This window comes from Seriola dumerili, unplaced genomic scaffold (assembly GCF_002260705.1).
Source record: "Seriola dumerili isolate Sdu_G_001 unplaced genomic scaffold, Sdu_1.0 BDQW01000403.1, whole genome shotgun sequence".
Classification (NCBI taxonomy): domain Eukaryota; kingdom Metazoa; phylum Chordata; class Actinopteri; order Carangiformes; family Carangidae; genus Seriola; species Seriola dumerili.
The window spans coordinates 32,290-46,527 of NW_019174658.1; the positions used below are offsets into that span (position 1 = coordinate 32,290).

General features: G+C 41.4%; 1 protein-coding gene across 1 annotated transcript in view; it reads left to right on the forward strand.

Moving 5' to 3' along the window:
* ngef (neuronal guanine nucleotide exchange factor) overlaps positions 1–13,889 on the forward strand; it is a 21,196-nt gene extending 7,307 nt beyond the window's left edge. The window contains exons 3-15 of the mRNA XM_022761355.1: positions 1,710–2,048; positions 2,463–2,527; positions 4,126–4,376; positions 4,610–4,770; positions 4,846–4,998; positions 8,219–8,348; positions 8,451–8,525; positions 9,720–9,809; positions 10,441–10,604; positions 10,931–11,089; positions 11,959–12,038; positions 12,125–12,229; positions 12,386–13,889. Of these exons, the coding sequence (XP_022617076.1) occupies positions 1,710–2,048; positions 2,463–2,527; positions 4,126–4,376; positions 4,610–4,770; positions 4,846–4,998; positions 8,219–8,348; positions 8,451–8,525; positions 9,720–9,809; positions 10,441–10,604; positions 10,931–11,089; positions 11,959–12,038; positions 12,125–12,229; positions 12,386–12,645 (2,032 nt within the window). The 3' untranslated portion in view covers positions 12,646–13,889. The remainder of the gene's footprint in view (positions 1–1,709; positions 2,049–2,462; positions 2,528–4,125; positions 4,377–4,609; positions 4,771–4,845; positions 4,999–8,218; positions 8,349–8,450; positions 8,526–9,719; positions 9,810–10,440; positions 10,605–10,930; positions 11,090–11,958; positions 12,039–12,124; positions 12,230–12,385) is intronic.
* The last annotated feature ends 349 nt before the right edge of the window (positions 13,890–14,238 follow it).

Sequence of the window (14,238 nt, forward strand, 5' to 3'; positions counted from 1 at the left end):
CAGGATCCGCTCATCAACCCTCAGTGTGAGTCACGCTGTCGTCTGGACAGAAGTCAGAAAATGTTCACAGGGTTCAATAAAGATTAAGACTTCTGGGAATCAGCAGCATTAACAGTTCGTCCGTCTGCGACTGTTTTATTTACACTTACAGAACTTTATATGTCATGTAGAGACAAGCGGAGGAAATCAGTCGAAAGTGTTGATGTGTGACTTTCACACATCAACACATTACATTACATAATAAAATCCCTTTACATGTAAACAGACTGTTCTGTAGTTTCATTTCTTACATATTTCTGCCGTATCAGGGTACAAATAGTAAAACAATACTATAATAATATTTCGATTGATTATGACTAAAGAGATGAACGTTTTCACAGGTGTTTGTTCTATATTTCATATATCTTGGGTTCCTGGCAGTTTGTCTGAGTTTATGCTGAAAAAAGGATTCCATGCATGTGGTTTAAAATGTGTGTGACAGAAGTGAATGCATAAAAAAATCCTTAAAATGGACTCCAGAGGGTTAAACCTGCTTTATCCTTCAGAGTCGGAGGTGCAGTCTCAGAGAGAAAACTGTTTTTCAGTGTGAAGAACAAAGTTGAACAGAAACATTCAGGTCCAAACGTCTGCCCACAGCCGTATCTATACACTGTGATATAAGAATAAATGGTGGTGTTTAGACCTGGTGTCTATCATGTCTACTGTTCCTGGGTCTTCACTGACTCCTGACGTAGACATGTTGCACACACCACATACATTCACTGGTGTGTATAAGAGGAGAGAGGAACCATCTGCAGATACATGTCGTGGTTTTCCTTAAGGACTCTTTGTGTTTGGACTTTTTATATTAGTTTGGTCATTGTCATTTCCTGTTTTATTTTGAAGAAGTTTTCGTTGTGTGTCTCTTGTTGTTTTTACTTCCTGTCTTTGTCCTGTCTCCCTCCAGTTTGATCGTCTGCCCCGCCCTCATGTGTTTCACCTGTGTTCAATCACCTGCCTCCCTTGTGTGTATTTAGTCTCTGTCAGTTCGTCCTGTCTCCCTCGTGTCTCTGTCTCCTGTTCTTTCAGTGTTTCAGTTGTCTTCCTGTTTTGTTCCAGTCCTCCCCTGTTGCAGCCTGTTTTTCTATGATTTTGGATTTTGATTTTGAGCATTTTCACAATTTTTTGTAAGTTTCTGTTTTTTTTCCACCTTTTTTTGGATGGTGGGTCCAGGTGGGCGGGACTCGGTGACTGCTTTGTTGTGACATCACAAAGTTCCAGAAGTCCTGACGGCTGGTTTTAAGGTTCAGTTTCTGAATACAGGCTGTGTGCATTTCTCTGTGGACTGAGGCTTTGATACTTTCACAGTATTAATATAGAAGCTAGAGCTGATCTATAATCACACTACACATGGACACAGACCTTTACACTGGAGGAGCTTTAATTTATTTCCCTGATGATCAATGATATTCAAGTGTAAAGCGCTTTCTGTGTCAGTATCAGCTCTTTCATTGATCATTGATCATCCCTTTGATGATTGATAATGAAGAGTGAGTGATGGTTTACTGATACATGCAGCTGCCACTGAATGAGGACACAGCAGGTCAAATACAAAAGTAAAAAATAGGATGAACTGAACTTCAACATAACAAATGTAGGTGATTTTACTCTGCAGAGATTCAGTGAGGATGTCTGCTGTACATGTGTTTCTAAAACCTGCTTTTTTGCAGCCCTCAGCTTTCGCCACAGCTCCATCATTCCAGAACTGTGTTGCCAAGCAATGGCGAGGCCAGCAGCAGACATGCTCCGTGCAACAGGGATGCTGTGGATAAGAGAAGAGGAGGAGTGGGAGGAGGGAGTGTGTACACATCCGCTGCCTCCAACAGCCAGCACAGAGATTCTCCAGCTGACATGATCACTTACCGGACTCACGGCGTTCACAGCGGAGACATAAAGAAGCTGTCCGAGCAAACGGCTGCAGCTTGCACGGTGCAGGAGGTCAGAGGGATCGCCATGAGCTCACAGCAGCCCAGTTCTGACGGAGCGGACTGGGAGAACGCCAACCTCAGGTCAGACCGCACCACACTGAAAACTATGACAGGATTCTCGTTGTCAGGTTTTCTGAGGGTCGTAAACAGGGAAATAAGGAGAAATGGTTTTAGTACTTTGGCTTGATGAGCAACAAAATAAAAATAGAGTGTGAAGTATTTGAAAATATGTGATGGAGAGACTGAACTGACTGAGTGGTGACTCACTGTGAAGAGGCGCAGATGGATGTTTTAATATTTTCATCGAATATAATGAATAATAATCGCTACGGTTCGCTGTGTTGGTGTTGGAGAAGACGGAGCAGAGAATTCATCTGTGTGCTTGAATGCACCATCGGCACTGCTGCGTAATTTTGAAGAATAAAGTGAATAAATCCGTCCATCTGCCTGCCCGCCCAAACATGGATTTTCTTCTGTCTTTGTGTTTCTGTGCAGGTTGCTGAGCAATGGAGGAAGCTCCCAGACGATCTGCCACAGCCTCAACATCATCAAAAACATCGGTGAGGAAAGACGCAGATATTCCACCCACTTTTCCCACCTCCAGAACCGTTGCTACAAAATCCTCTCATTCGAATGTGAACACGTTACATGACTGACACACATGCAAACACAGACCACAGACCCGACAACACGCTCTCAGGTGTATCTGTTACTGCAGATCTCTGAGTCGCTCACCAAGGTTGAGTGCCTCTCTAAGCTGATAGTCTGGCAGTGTTGACAGACCACTCACCACAGTGTCGCTCAGTGTGTGCACAGGATAATGGTTATTTGCAGGGATTTAGTCAGGGCAGCAGTTTACCTGCAGGACTTTGCTTCACGATTCAAAAGGAAAGAGGAGAGACAGAAGAAGAGCAGCGGTGTCACGTGGTGTACAGATATCTGTTCTCTCTCTCTAACCTGTGCATTTCTTTGGCTGCGTGTGCGTGCTTCGCTCTCTCTTATGTAATTCTCAGTCCAGTTCTACGCCCACCAAAGCAATCTGCAGTATATGACTGAGGGAGATTATGCAACAGGCGCCCGCTGTTCAAAGTCACCTTCCCTCTTCACACACACACAGCCAGTGTTCCCTGCAAAGAGCATCTGTTCTTATCAGCAAACTTTCAACCCACCTGAAACTTGGTGTACGAGGCTCTGCAGCCTCCGCAGCGCGGCAGAGAGCTGAGGTCCCGCCCACTCCTGGGCGAGCTCCAGTTTCACTGACCTCCGTCCTTTTCTCAGGAGATCTGCAGAGCTGAAACTTTGTATTAAGATACATAAGGTCGTCTGTCAGCAGGTCATTATGACATCACAGTTAGGTTTGTTGCTAGGTGACATCTAGTGGTCGTAGTAATGATGACAGGAGCGAAGGGAAAAGTGTCGGTGACGTAGAATAAAGAGAGACAACGTCCACGTCAGGAGGACGAGGGGGATGAATGTGACACAGGAGAGCCGTGTGTTCGATTCCCATGTAGTTTCTATTATCCATGACCGTTTGTTGTTATTGTAACCATGGCAACAAAGATCATCTAATGTTAAGGAAATTATTTTAACCCAAATCCCCATCTTTTCATAAACCTAACAAAGCAATGACCGTTACTATAGTAACCATATAAAAACAATGAGACGATAACAGGAACCGAGGAAACACTGAAGAGTGGAAAACAAAGAAAATGATTGATGTCGAGTGATAAAATAATAAATGCTAAAAGAAAGGAGATGTTTGGAGGAGAGTAGAACCAGTGAATAAAAGTAGAAATAAAATAAATAACCAGGAGTAAAAGCAGAGTATTCGAGGGAAAACAACCCAGGAAACAATCATAGAATAAAAGAACAAACCAGTTCAACATCTTAAAATGAAAAATAAATAGAAAGATAAATAAGAATAAATAAAACTCAACTGAAAGCCACGTGGCAGATGTCAGTTACACAACTTACTCCAACCTGGTGTGCAGACAGGAAGTTAAAAAAGAAAAGTACAGTTTACTGAAATATTAAGATCAATACTGATCAGAGGCAGGACCTCTCTAACACTGTTCCTCACACTGACACTGTGGTTACCCCGGCAACAAGAAATACCACGTGTGCCTAACGACTGACTCGCTGTCTTTTGACCCTCCAGCCGTCCTGTACCAGGAATACCGGGACACCTCCAAGCAGCAGGAGATCGAGCAGCGGCGGCAGCGTGACAACCTCTCTCCCGGGGTCACGGCGGGGACCGTGGCGGCAGGGTCGGGTGTCACGTCCCCCCCGGCGTTACAGCTGCAGCTGAGGAACAGCGCTCGCTCACTGAGCCTGTGGCAGAACCTGGAGGCCGTGCAGGCCAGCGGGCTGCTCAGCAAGTTACCTCAGAGAGAAATCATCATGCAGGAGGTGAGTCACAGAATATTAGGCCCAGTCCCAAAACCGGAACATAATCTCCTCCCTGAAGGTTGCATTTATTGTTGGTGTCTATCACTTTTGCATTTAAATCTAAATTTTTCAAATACAAAAATGAAAATGAGTGTTGTGTGTCTTAGAGCTTCATCATCAGCTGCTCTCTGGATGTGGAGATCTCCAGTCACTATTGATATTAATGTGGCCTCATCATGTGCTTTTCTGTCTAGGCCATGTTTGAGCTTGTGACCTCAGAAGCATCCTACTACAAGAGTCTGGAAATTTTAGAGACTCACTTCCTACGTAACCCTGTTTTAATCACCACCCTCAGCCAGTCCGACATGCACTTCCTGTTCTCCAACATCGAGGAGGTCATGAAAGCCAGTGAGAGGTAGGACAAGGTCTCTTAATCAAAGTCTGATCAGCTTCACACCACCTGATAATAACGGCCCCTTCAAATCTTCAGGTTCCTGATGGATCTCGAGCACCGGATCGAGGAGTCTATTGTGATTTCTGACGTCTGTGACATTGTTTACCACCACGCCGTCAAACACTTCAGCGTCTTCATCAAATACGTTATTAACCAGGTGTACCAGGAGAAGAACTACAGACGCATTTTGTGAGTAGCTATTCTTTATGAATACATCTGTAAATATGTGCCTCCTTCTTCCACTAGTAATTCAAAAAGATGACATAAGCATAAATAAATAAAAGAAATGAATAATTAAACACATAATCAAAGGCAAAATAAATACATTTTGGTATTGAAATTGTATTGATTTATTTATTCATTTAAACATTTATTTATTTAACATATGAGCATAGAAATACAGAAATAAATGAATATAGAAATAAATAAATCAATAAATATAGAAATAGAAAAATAAATGCATAAATAAATGTAGAAATATATCAATTAACAGTTACCCTAAATGTAAATAAATGAATGTAGAAATGCATGAATAAAAAAATATATATATATGATCAAATAAAGAAATAGCCCTTTTCATACCAAAATGTGTTTAATTTGCATTATTTATTTATTTATTTCAACATTTATTTGTTTATTTCTATTATTAGTAGATCCATTCTATCAATCACGTGATAAATGATCTGGCTTTAGACTGAGGTAGGACCGCCTTCCTAATTAACATACTAACATAGGAATGCATGAATAAATAAATAAATTAATAAATGTAAAAGAAAAATACAGAGAACCATTTTCATCACCAAAATATATGTATTTATTTCAATGTTTATTTCGCAGTTATTTATTCATTTCTGTATTTCTATTATTAGTAGATCTGTCCAATCAATCCCACAGCTATAACCAATCCAGCTTTAGACTGAGGTGGGACCACCTAGCTAATTAACATGCTAACACAGAAGTACACAAATAGATAAATGAATAAATAAATGTAGAAATATTGAAATACAAAAAATGTATTTATTTTGCGTTCATTTATTTATCTTATGTTTATGTCATTTTCCAGCCTTCATGTGTGAGTCAGATACGCATTTCCTGTTGAAGTAAATGGTTGTAATTCATCAATATATATAGATAAATCTATATAATATGATCTTTTGAAAGCAGTGAATGACACAAGGCCTGTACCAGGAACAGGACTGTGGCCTGTTTGGCTGCTTACTGTGAATACACGCTCGGACAGGGAGGAAGAATAACAGGCGTCATCCTTCAGACATTGATGTTGTTTTAATGTCTATGAATGTCTGTCATCTTTCAGAGGAGAATAGGTTTGCTTCTGCTGTGCAGGGTGTGGCTAACTATGAATATAATGCTTATGTTCCTCTTCATCAACCACACATACCTGAGTGAGAGTGTGAAGTTCCCACGCACCGCAGAGGACAGGTCCCTGGGACGTCTGCCAGCTGCTGAGAAAACACCTGACACCTGCTGGTTGCTGAAATGAAAATGATGTAAAATGAGAAACAGCGAAAACCTCAAGGAGATGCTGGAGACGCAGCAGCAATAAAGTCTGAGAGATATTTTCTAGATGTGAATAAAGTCACATCTCACAGGTCTGATCATATTCACAGGGTGTGATCAGTAATGACTTGTCATGTAGAAATGGTGGTTACATCAGTTCAGGAATCACGTGACAAAACTGTGCGAAAACCCAGTGACTAATCGTTGTGATACGTGGGAGGAGAAGATTTACTTTCTCTCTCTCTCTGAGGTCAGACATGTTTCGCTCTCATGCAGCCGCTGGAGTCTTAAGAGGTTTTCACTGCTGTTCATTCCAGGACAGATTATTTCCAGGCTGCATATCATAAAGCAAAAAGGCGATTTGCTCTCTTACGTCACATTCTCTAACAGGAGAAGTGATTTTTTTTTTTTTTTTTTTTTTTTTTTTTTTTTGTGCTGTGAAGTAAATTTTCCACAAAACCTTTTCACGTACGACCTCAGGTATAAACACACGTGTTCAGGCCAGTTCATTAAAGTCGTATCACAAACAGGTTCCAGTCAGTGTCTTGATTTTGTTGCTGGATCACAGTTCAGGAACGTTACAGGAAGAGGCTGGTGATTTACTTTTCTTACTGTCAAGGATTCAAGGATTCAAGGATTCAAGGATTCAAGGATTGTTTGTGTAGCCAAACTCGGTGCTATAGACCTCTTTTGTTGTTAATTAACAGTTAAGAGAAGCTGAAACTCAAAATCAAGAATTTGCTGTCATTATCTCTCACGTCATGTTGTTATTTTTAGCATCTTTATCTTCTCTCTTTTGGTCCAAACAGGGCGTCACTGGGCGTCACCTCTTCTGTGTGATTGACAGTCATCAGTCTAATTAAAGTTAAGAGAATACCAACATGAAACAGGTGAAACAGGAACATTTGACTGATTTATTCACCATGACACTTCCGCAGCTGGCAGAGGAGAAGGGCGTCAGTCAGAAGCGTAAACTGTAAATAAAGATGGACGTCGCCTCTGTGATGTCACCCACGGTAGCTCAAAGTGAGCTGCTCCATCATCGCCATCTTGGCAGTGCCTGACTCCGCCCCTAAATTCCAGTTAATCCAAAAATGTTCAAAGAGGAGGGGCTTGTGGAGCTTAGACTTTTAGTGACAAGCATACGCTCACCCACCTGTCACTCAAAGAGGCCATGCCCTCATAGTCCCACAGTCCTTAATAAAACATAAACAGGTGAGTTATATAAACAGGTGAGTTATATAAACAGCTGTCATGAAGGAGGAAATTAGCTCTAGAGACCACAACAGTTTTTGTACCAGGCTGTAAACATGTTGATTTCTGCTGTAAAGTTGGACATTTTAACATGGGAGTCTATGGGGACTGACTCACTGTTGGAGCCAGACTCTAGTGGTCGTTAGAGGATCTGCAGCTTCTGGTTCTTCACTGCTGATGCTTCATGTTTCAGTCTCAGAGGTTGACAGGTGGGTGACATCCAGCTCAATCCATGTCCCTCCTCTTTGTCCATTTTTGGATTAGCTGGGAGTTAGGGGCGGAGTCAGATAGTGTCAAGATGGCAACTGTGGAGCAGCTCACTCTGAGCTTGTGGTTGACGTCACAATGTTATTTACAGTCTGTGGTTGGTTTGTTAATGCTGTTTTGTATTTGAAAACCACACTGTGTTTGTTAGTGAATTGTCAGCCATTCGTAAAATATATTTTCTTTGCTTTGCCAGGAAGTTACCTCCATAGATTTGGTCATAAAGTGAACTAAGAGATTAAAGGATGCTTTACTAAAATGAAATCAATCAACTAAGCCAGTGCGATCTTTATCCAGTGTGTGTGTGTGTGTGTGTGTGTGTGATAGAGCTGTATGATCTAAGCATTGTGCTGTGATGTATCTGTCTGTCCAGAGAGGGAAACCAGGCGTTTCGGGAGGCCATGGCCGTTCTGGAGAACCATCCTCGTGTCAGGGGCCTGTCCTTCACCTCGTTCCTCATCCTTCCTTTCCAGAGGATCACAAGACTCAAGCTGCTCGTACAAGTGAGCGTTTCAACATAATGTAAAACCGAACACAGTGAAAGGACGAGCTTCAGCAGTGACGCTGATGCTGTGGTTTTTATTTGACTTTGTTTCTCTTCACAGAACATCCTGAAAAAAGCCGAAGAAAACTCCAAGAGCGAAGCAAATGCTATAAAAGCACATCAGCAGCTGGAGCAGGTGGGTATCAGTCGAGGGGCCCGGCCCAGGCCAGGGGCCCGGGTGTAGACAGGCAGTGAAGTGGTTGTGAGGGTGTGACTCATTTATTTATTCACTATGTTGGCTCATCACACACTGGTATATTACTGTGTATCATAACTGGAGTAATTCTAAGGTTTACATTGAGATGAAAGATAAAGTGACCGTTGCATTGAACAGCTGTGCATGTTTGGGGTCATCGCCTCCACAAACTTTGCACGATTTATTTCACGAGTACGGCTGATTAATTTAAAATATTAGCAGTTTGTGGATCAGATGTTTGACTGAATATGAGTTTAAAACGGTGTTTATCGAACTCACAGACCACCTGACTGACTAATATTTCAATATTATAATATTATTATAATATTATTATTGTTTTTACGGAAGAATGTCACCTGGGACAGGTGTTTTATTTTGATAGGACAGTGAAAGAGACAGGAAACGCAGGGATAGAGAGAAGGGGACTGACATGCTGTACAGCTGAGGGGTTAATTATCTTCAACCCCTGTGCTTCACACACTGCACGGCAACATGTGGTGCAATTTATGTAGCTTCAAAATGATCACACACAAATGAACGGTGGCCGATGTCATCGAACGCACCACGAGTCTCAGTCATGGTGACGACATAACTGGTAAAACTGAACATATAACACTGTGTCCGTTGTGTCCTCTGCTCCATGATCTTGTTCATTGTCAATATTTGATCGTTCACAGGCTGATGACTGATGACATTTAGCTCAATAACAGGAAGGCTAACTGTTAGCTTCATACACATTTCATTTTAAATGTCATGCTAATCATTTCTGACTTAAATCATAAAACATAAACTGTCACAAAACAGTCGGTTACAGTGACGTTCAACTACACTGTAAAACAGCTGATTCAAATGATGTTTGAATTTATATACGAGCTGATTTAGTATTAAAAACAACACATATACAATACGCTCTACCAGACTTTGACAGTTTGAGAAACACTAATTTTAAATATATTAAATATTTTACCAAATTGACTCAGACCACCAGGAGTCACCCGCAGACCACACTTTGAGAAAGGCTGGTTTATAAGAAACAGGTTTTACCTCTCCCCTCATTAAAGCCCAAAAGAAGAGAAAACATCACGCCGTGTTATAAGGTGACGGACTGATGGTTGATGTTTGTGTCGTTCTCAGATTGTGAAGGAGTGTAACGAGGGGGTGCGAAAAATGAGTCGCACCGAGGAGCTGATCAGCATTGAGAAAACACTGGAGTTTAAATCCAAGGTAAACTGAGTCTTATTCTCTTGTTATTTCAACAGTAATGACGTCACACAGTTTGGGTCTCGGTGCCTGTCGCCAACTCCTAATATGAAGCTGATGTGGTCGTAACTAAATGTGACGAGAGGGTCGACGCAGTGTGTGAGCAACGATCAGACAATGCAATAATGGATCTGAGGATTAAGGGGATTTGGTTCAGGCTATAGTTGTGTCCCAATTTAGAGACCACCGTCTTGAAGTCTGGATTTCAGGACATGAGTCTGTCTCATTCCAAAGGTTTGAGACGTGTGGCTGAAACATGTGGCCGTTAATACTGATTCTTGTTAAAAGCTGCTACAAGGGTTTTTTTATATGGAAGCCGATATGCTGTTGTTGACAAGTTTATTATCTTTTCAATTAACTAACTTAGTATGAGAGCTGTCCATCATGTGTTAAACTGAGGTATCACTAAAGTTAGCGTTCTGTCGCCTGTCAACGGTTGCACATTTAAAAAGTTTTCCAAATGAAAAGAAATGTGCTGAACATCTCTCAGTTCAACAGAAGTGATTAAATGCAAATAAAGAGTGACACTGTGTAGGAACTATAGGATACAGTTTGTTTAGTTTTACACTAATTTGACCTCTGTTAACCCCTGTAGTCTGTGCCCATCATTTCCCACTCGCGCTGGTTGCTAAAGAAAGGGGAAGTGCAGCTAATGTCTGGACCTAAGAGCACTAGGACCATGCGGAGTCGTAAGCTCTACCAACCGGTGTACTTGTTCCTGTTTAACAATCTGCTGCTGGTCACCAAGCGCAGCTCCAGGTGAGCAAGATTCTTCTGTTTGAACACGTTTTATCTGTGCGTTTACTCCGAGCTGGCAGTTTATTAGGTACACCTGGCTAAAACTACATCCTCCAGAGTTGCCACACAGTTGAATCAACACCTCTGAACCATTTACAATGAACACTGACCATTATAAGCTTCATGACTGAGGATTACTGCAGCACTGTTGGATTAGGCTGCATTAGTTTCAGACAGGTGGACTTAATAAACCGGCGACTGAGCATGAGTGTGTTTACATTCCAAAACAAATCAGTCAGTTGTTGCACTGAAAGCAGGGATTGTTAATCAAACCAACTTGTTATCAGTGGTGACAAGTTCCAAGTTCTGGACTCGTGCTCGCGGGCCATGTTGAGGACCGAAGACCTCGAAGACCAGGGCCAGCTTCTGGCCAGTGTCTTTAACCTGAAGCTGCTGGAGAACCAAGAGGAACGTGAAGTCAGCTACATGCTCAAGGCCGCCAGTATGTGAGTATCTGAAGCAGCTCAGGATGGGTCTGCTCCTAAGGAAACTCTGGATGAAAGCAATTTGTGAATGAGCCAATCTTTGTAAAGCATGTTACAAACAATTAGAGCCAATCAACCAATACAAGTCCGACTTCAGAGCTCTGCCTGAACTAACACTTTGCATCACTTCACATGTGATTTTAGCATGAAACTCCTTCTAAAGTCGTATGATTGTGAACAGTTCAGGAGGCAATCTTATTATAAGCAACTTTATAAGTGATGTAGGTGCGCAAATCATTTGGCAACCATGGTAACGTGTTTGATTTACAGTCTAATAACACTAATAATGCTCATAATGATTCCTATAAATATAAACATAAGAAGCAGAGCTGCTTCCAAGTTTAACTGTACTTAAACACAACTGTGGTCCAAAGTACCAAGGAGGTAAAGACACGTGACACAACATTTATTATATTTATTTATATTTATTTTTTAATAGAAATCTTAATGACAGCAGACAGACAGAGCTTCTGAGGAGCTGGACTCCATCAGTAAACTACAAGAAACACAGTAATATAAACAGATACAAAGCTGTTGTTAGTCTGGTGTTAAAGGTCATGAAGGAACATGTTACCCATTAAAGCACAGGCTTGTGTGTTTGAGTAGTTTTTGGACAGTGGAGCTCTATGGAATAAGATACTGTAAGTCAGGAGATAGTTGATAAAAGAAAAAGGCCAGAATATGTCTGTGCTGGTGTGGATTGATATACCATGTGTTGGTTCACATTGTTTGCACGACTGTAAGAATAATGAACATGGAAGGCGACGTCTCAGGTTGAAAACATGAATTTACCTCTTTCTGGTCATTAACCAATGGCATCCTGTGGACAGGAGTGACAAGCTGCGATGGATGTGTGCTCTCACTCCTAACCGGCGCACACGCTTTATGTCGACCAGCGCCCACCAACCAGGTGAGAGAGAACATCACACCATCACTGAGCGCAGTCCTCGACATGCAGCTGTGGAGATATGAACTCAAAGTGTCTGTGATGTTTAGACTCCCCACAGGTGCAGTGTATTCAGTCGTATTCATCTCAGGAGCCAGATGAACTCTCCATTGAGATGGCTGATGTTTTGAACCTCCTAGAGAGGACAGATGACGGTGTGTAGCAGCACAAATCTGCTTTTATATCTCCTTCGATGTTGTTGCTTGCAAGATAAGAAGAATTTGTATTTTCTAGTTGAAATATTTCGTTTTCTGTAAATTTATCTTTCCAACTTTGTTGCCTCTGGTCTTTTTGTGTCTCCTGTGTTCCAGGCTGGATGATGGGTGAAAGGCTCCATGATGGTGAAAGGGGCTGGTTCCCCAGTCGAGTAGTAGAGGAGATCCAGAGCAAGGAGATCCGAGCTCAGAACCTAAGAGAGGCCTTTAGGATCCAGCAAGCCCAGGAAGGTGGAGGAGGCTCGCAAATTGGAGCCAGGGTTGGTTTAAGGGCCGGGAGACGCACCCCAAAGGTCTCCAGCTCCTCCAGTTATTGGATTGATCAGATGGGTGAGAGCAGTGAAGGAAAGCAGTGAATCAGTAACAGTGATGAATGTCACCGTTCAGGACCATATGCACTAAGAGAAATATAATCAGGATACATGTGACTCGAGTCCCACACAGTGATCCTTGTCTCTTTGATTTTCATTTAGCAGTGGATGATTTTACACATCCACGGTTTTGGTCTCAGTGATCTGGGACAAGTGATCAAAGTGCTTGTCAGTGCTTGTCAGTAACCTTGTACAAGCAATGCTGCATGTCTCATTAATGTGTAGTGAAGGTGTATTGTAGGCCCACACACTGTGGTGTGTGATGCATGGAGCACAGCTCTGTGTTTGGTTGGGAGCTTTGTGTGGGAATGGCACGAACCCCACCAGTCTTAAGGTACTGTAAACACCCCTCAGCTGCATGGGCAAGTTTTTAATGTGTTCATTTCATTGTAAAATACCTTTCAACACCAACACCTGCAACACAAACATTCAAGTGTATGGTGGCCCTGAAGCTCAATGCACTGAAACTCAAGAAAGCACTTGTAAATAGCCAAAACAAAAGCACATGAGGAAATGATCATCAGTTTGGTCACATGTGCAGCATCTAGAAAAAATGCTGCAATGTGAGGAAATACAGTCGGATAGAGAAAACACAACCAAACACACACGATGCAACGAAATACAGACACACTGCAAGTCATACAACAGATATTAGTTTAAACAAAACAACCAAAACTAAAACTCATTGACTTAATGGAAATGAATTAGTTAGTTTTAGTATTCTGATTGCATGATTCAGATATTATTTGCCATTATTTGGATTCATTAATCTAGTTAGCACTAGCTAACATTAAATGTCTGCAATAACATCTGAACCATGCAATCAGAAACTTACAGAATAAAATAGTATTGTATGAAAATCACCAATGATTATTTAAAAGTCTTTGAACATTCATATAAGTGTGGCTAAATGTCCCTTTTGAGTATGAAACACCTGATTGCTTGCTGTAAGAGGAGGCTCTGTAACAACCTGCCATTAACGCAAGCTGAGCTACAGTGTTAAATACTCAAAACATATATTTTATGTGGAATATCACTTTAAAATGATCAGTTCAACTAAAGTGCACACACACACACACACACACACACACTCGGGATAAATCCTGTAATAGCAATTCTATGCCAAATAACTGCAATATATCGTAAATGTAATGAATGTATCAACAACAATGGATCAGCATGATTGTAAAGTCTGTGTCTTTAAATACAGCATGTGTACAGTAATGCAAACAGTCAATGTTTAAAGTAATAATTACTAAATAATTATTTCATTTTGTAAGATGTAAATTATTGTTCATAAAAAAGTATTAATCAGAGCTGTGTGTGACCTGCTGATTTTATTATTTGAATGTGTGGAATTTACAAATTCATATGCACAGCTGTTCTTGTCACACTGGTTTCAGTCTAGTGTCAGCTGGTTTCAGTCTAGTGTCAGCTGGTTTCAGTCTAGTGTCAGCTGGTTCAGTCTAGTGTCAGCTGTTTACATCTAGTGTCAGCTGGTTTCAGTCTAGTGTCAGCTGGTTTCAGTGTAGAGTCAGAGATTACCAGAGATTTATGGTGCATAAATCAGCTCCGACG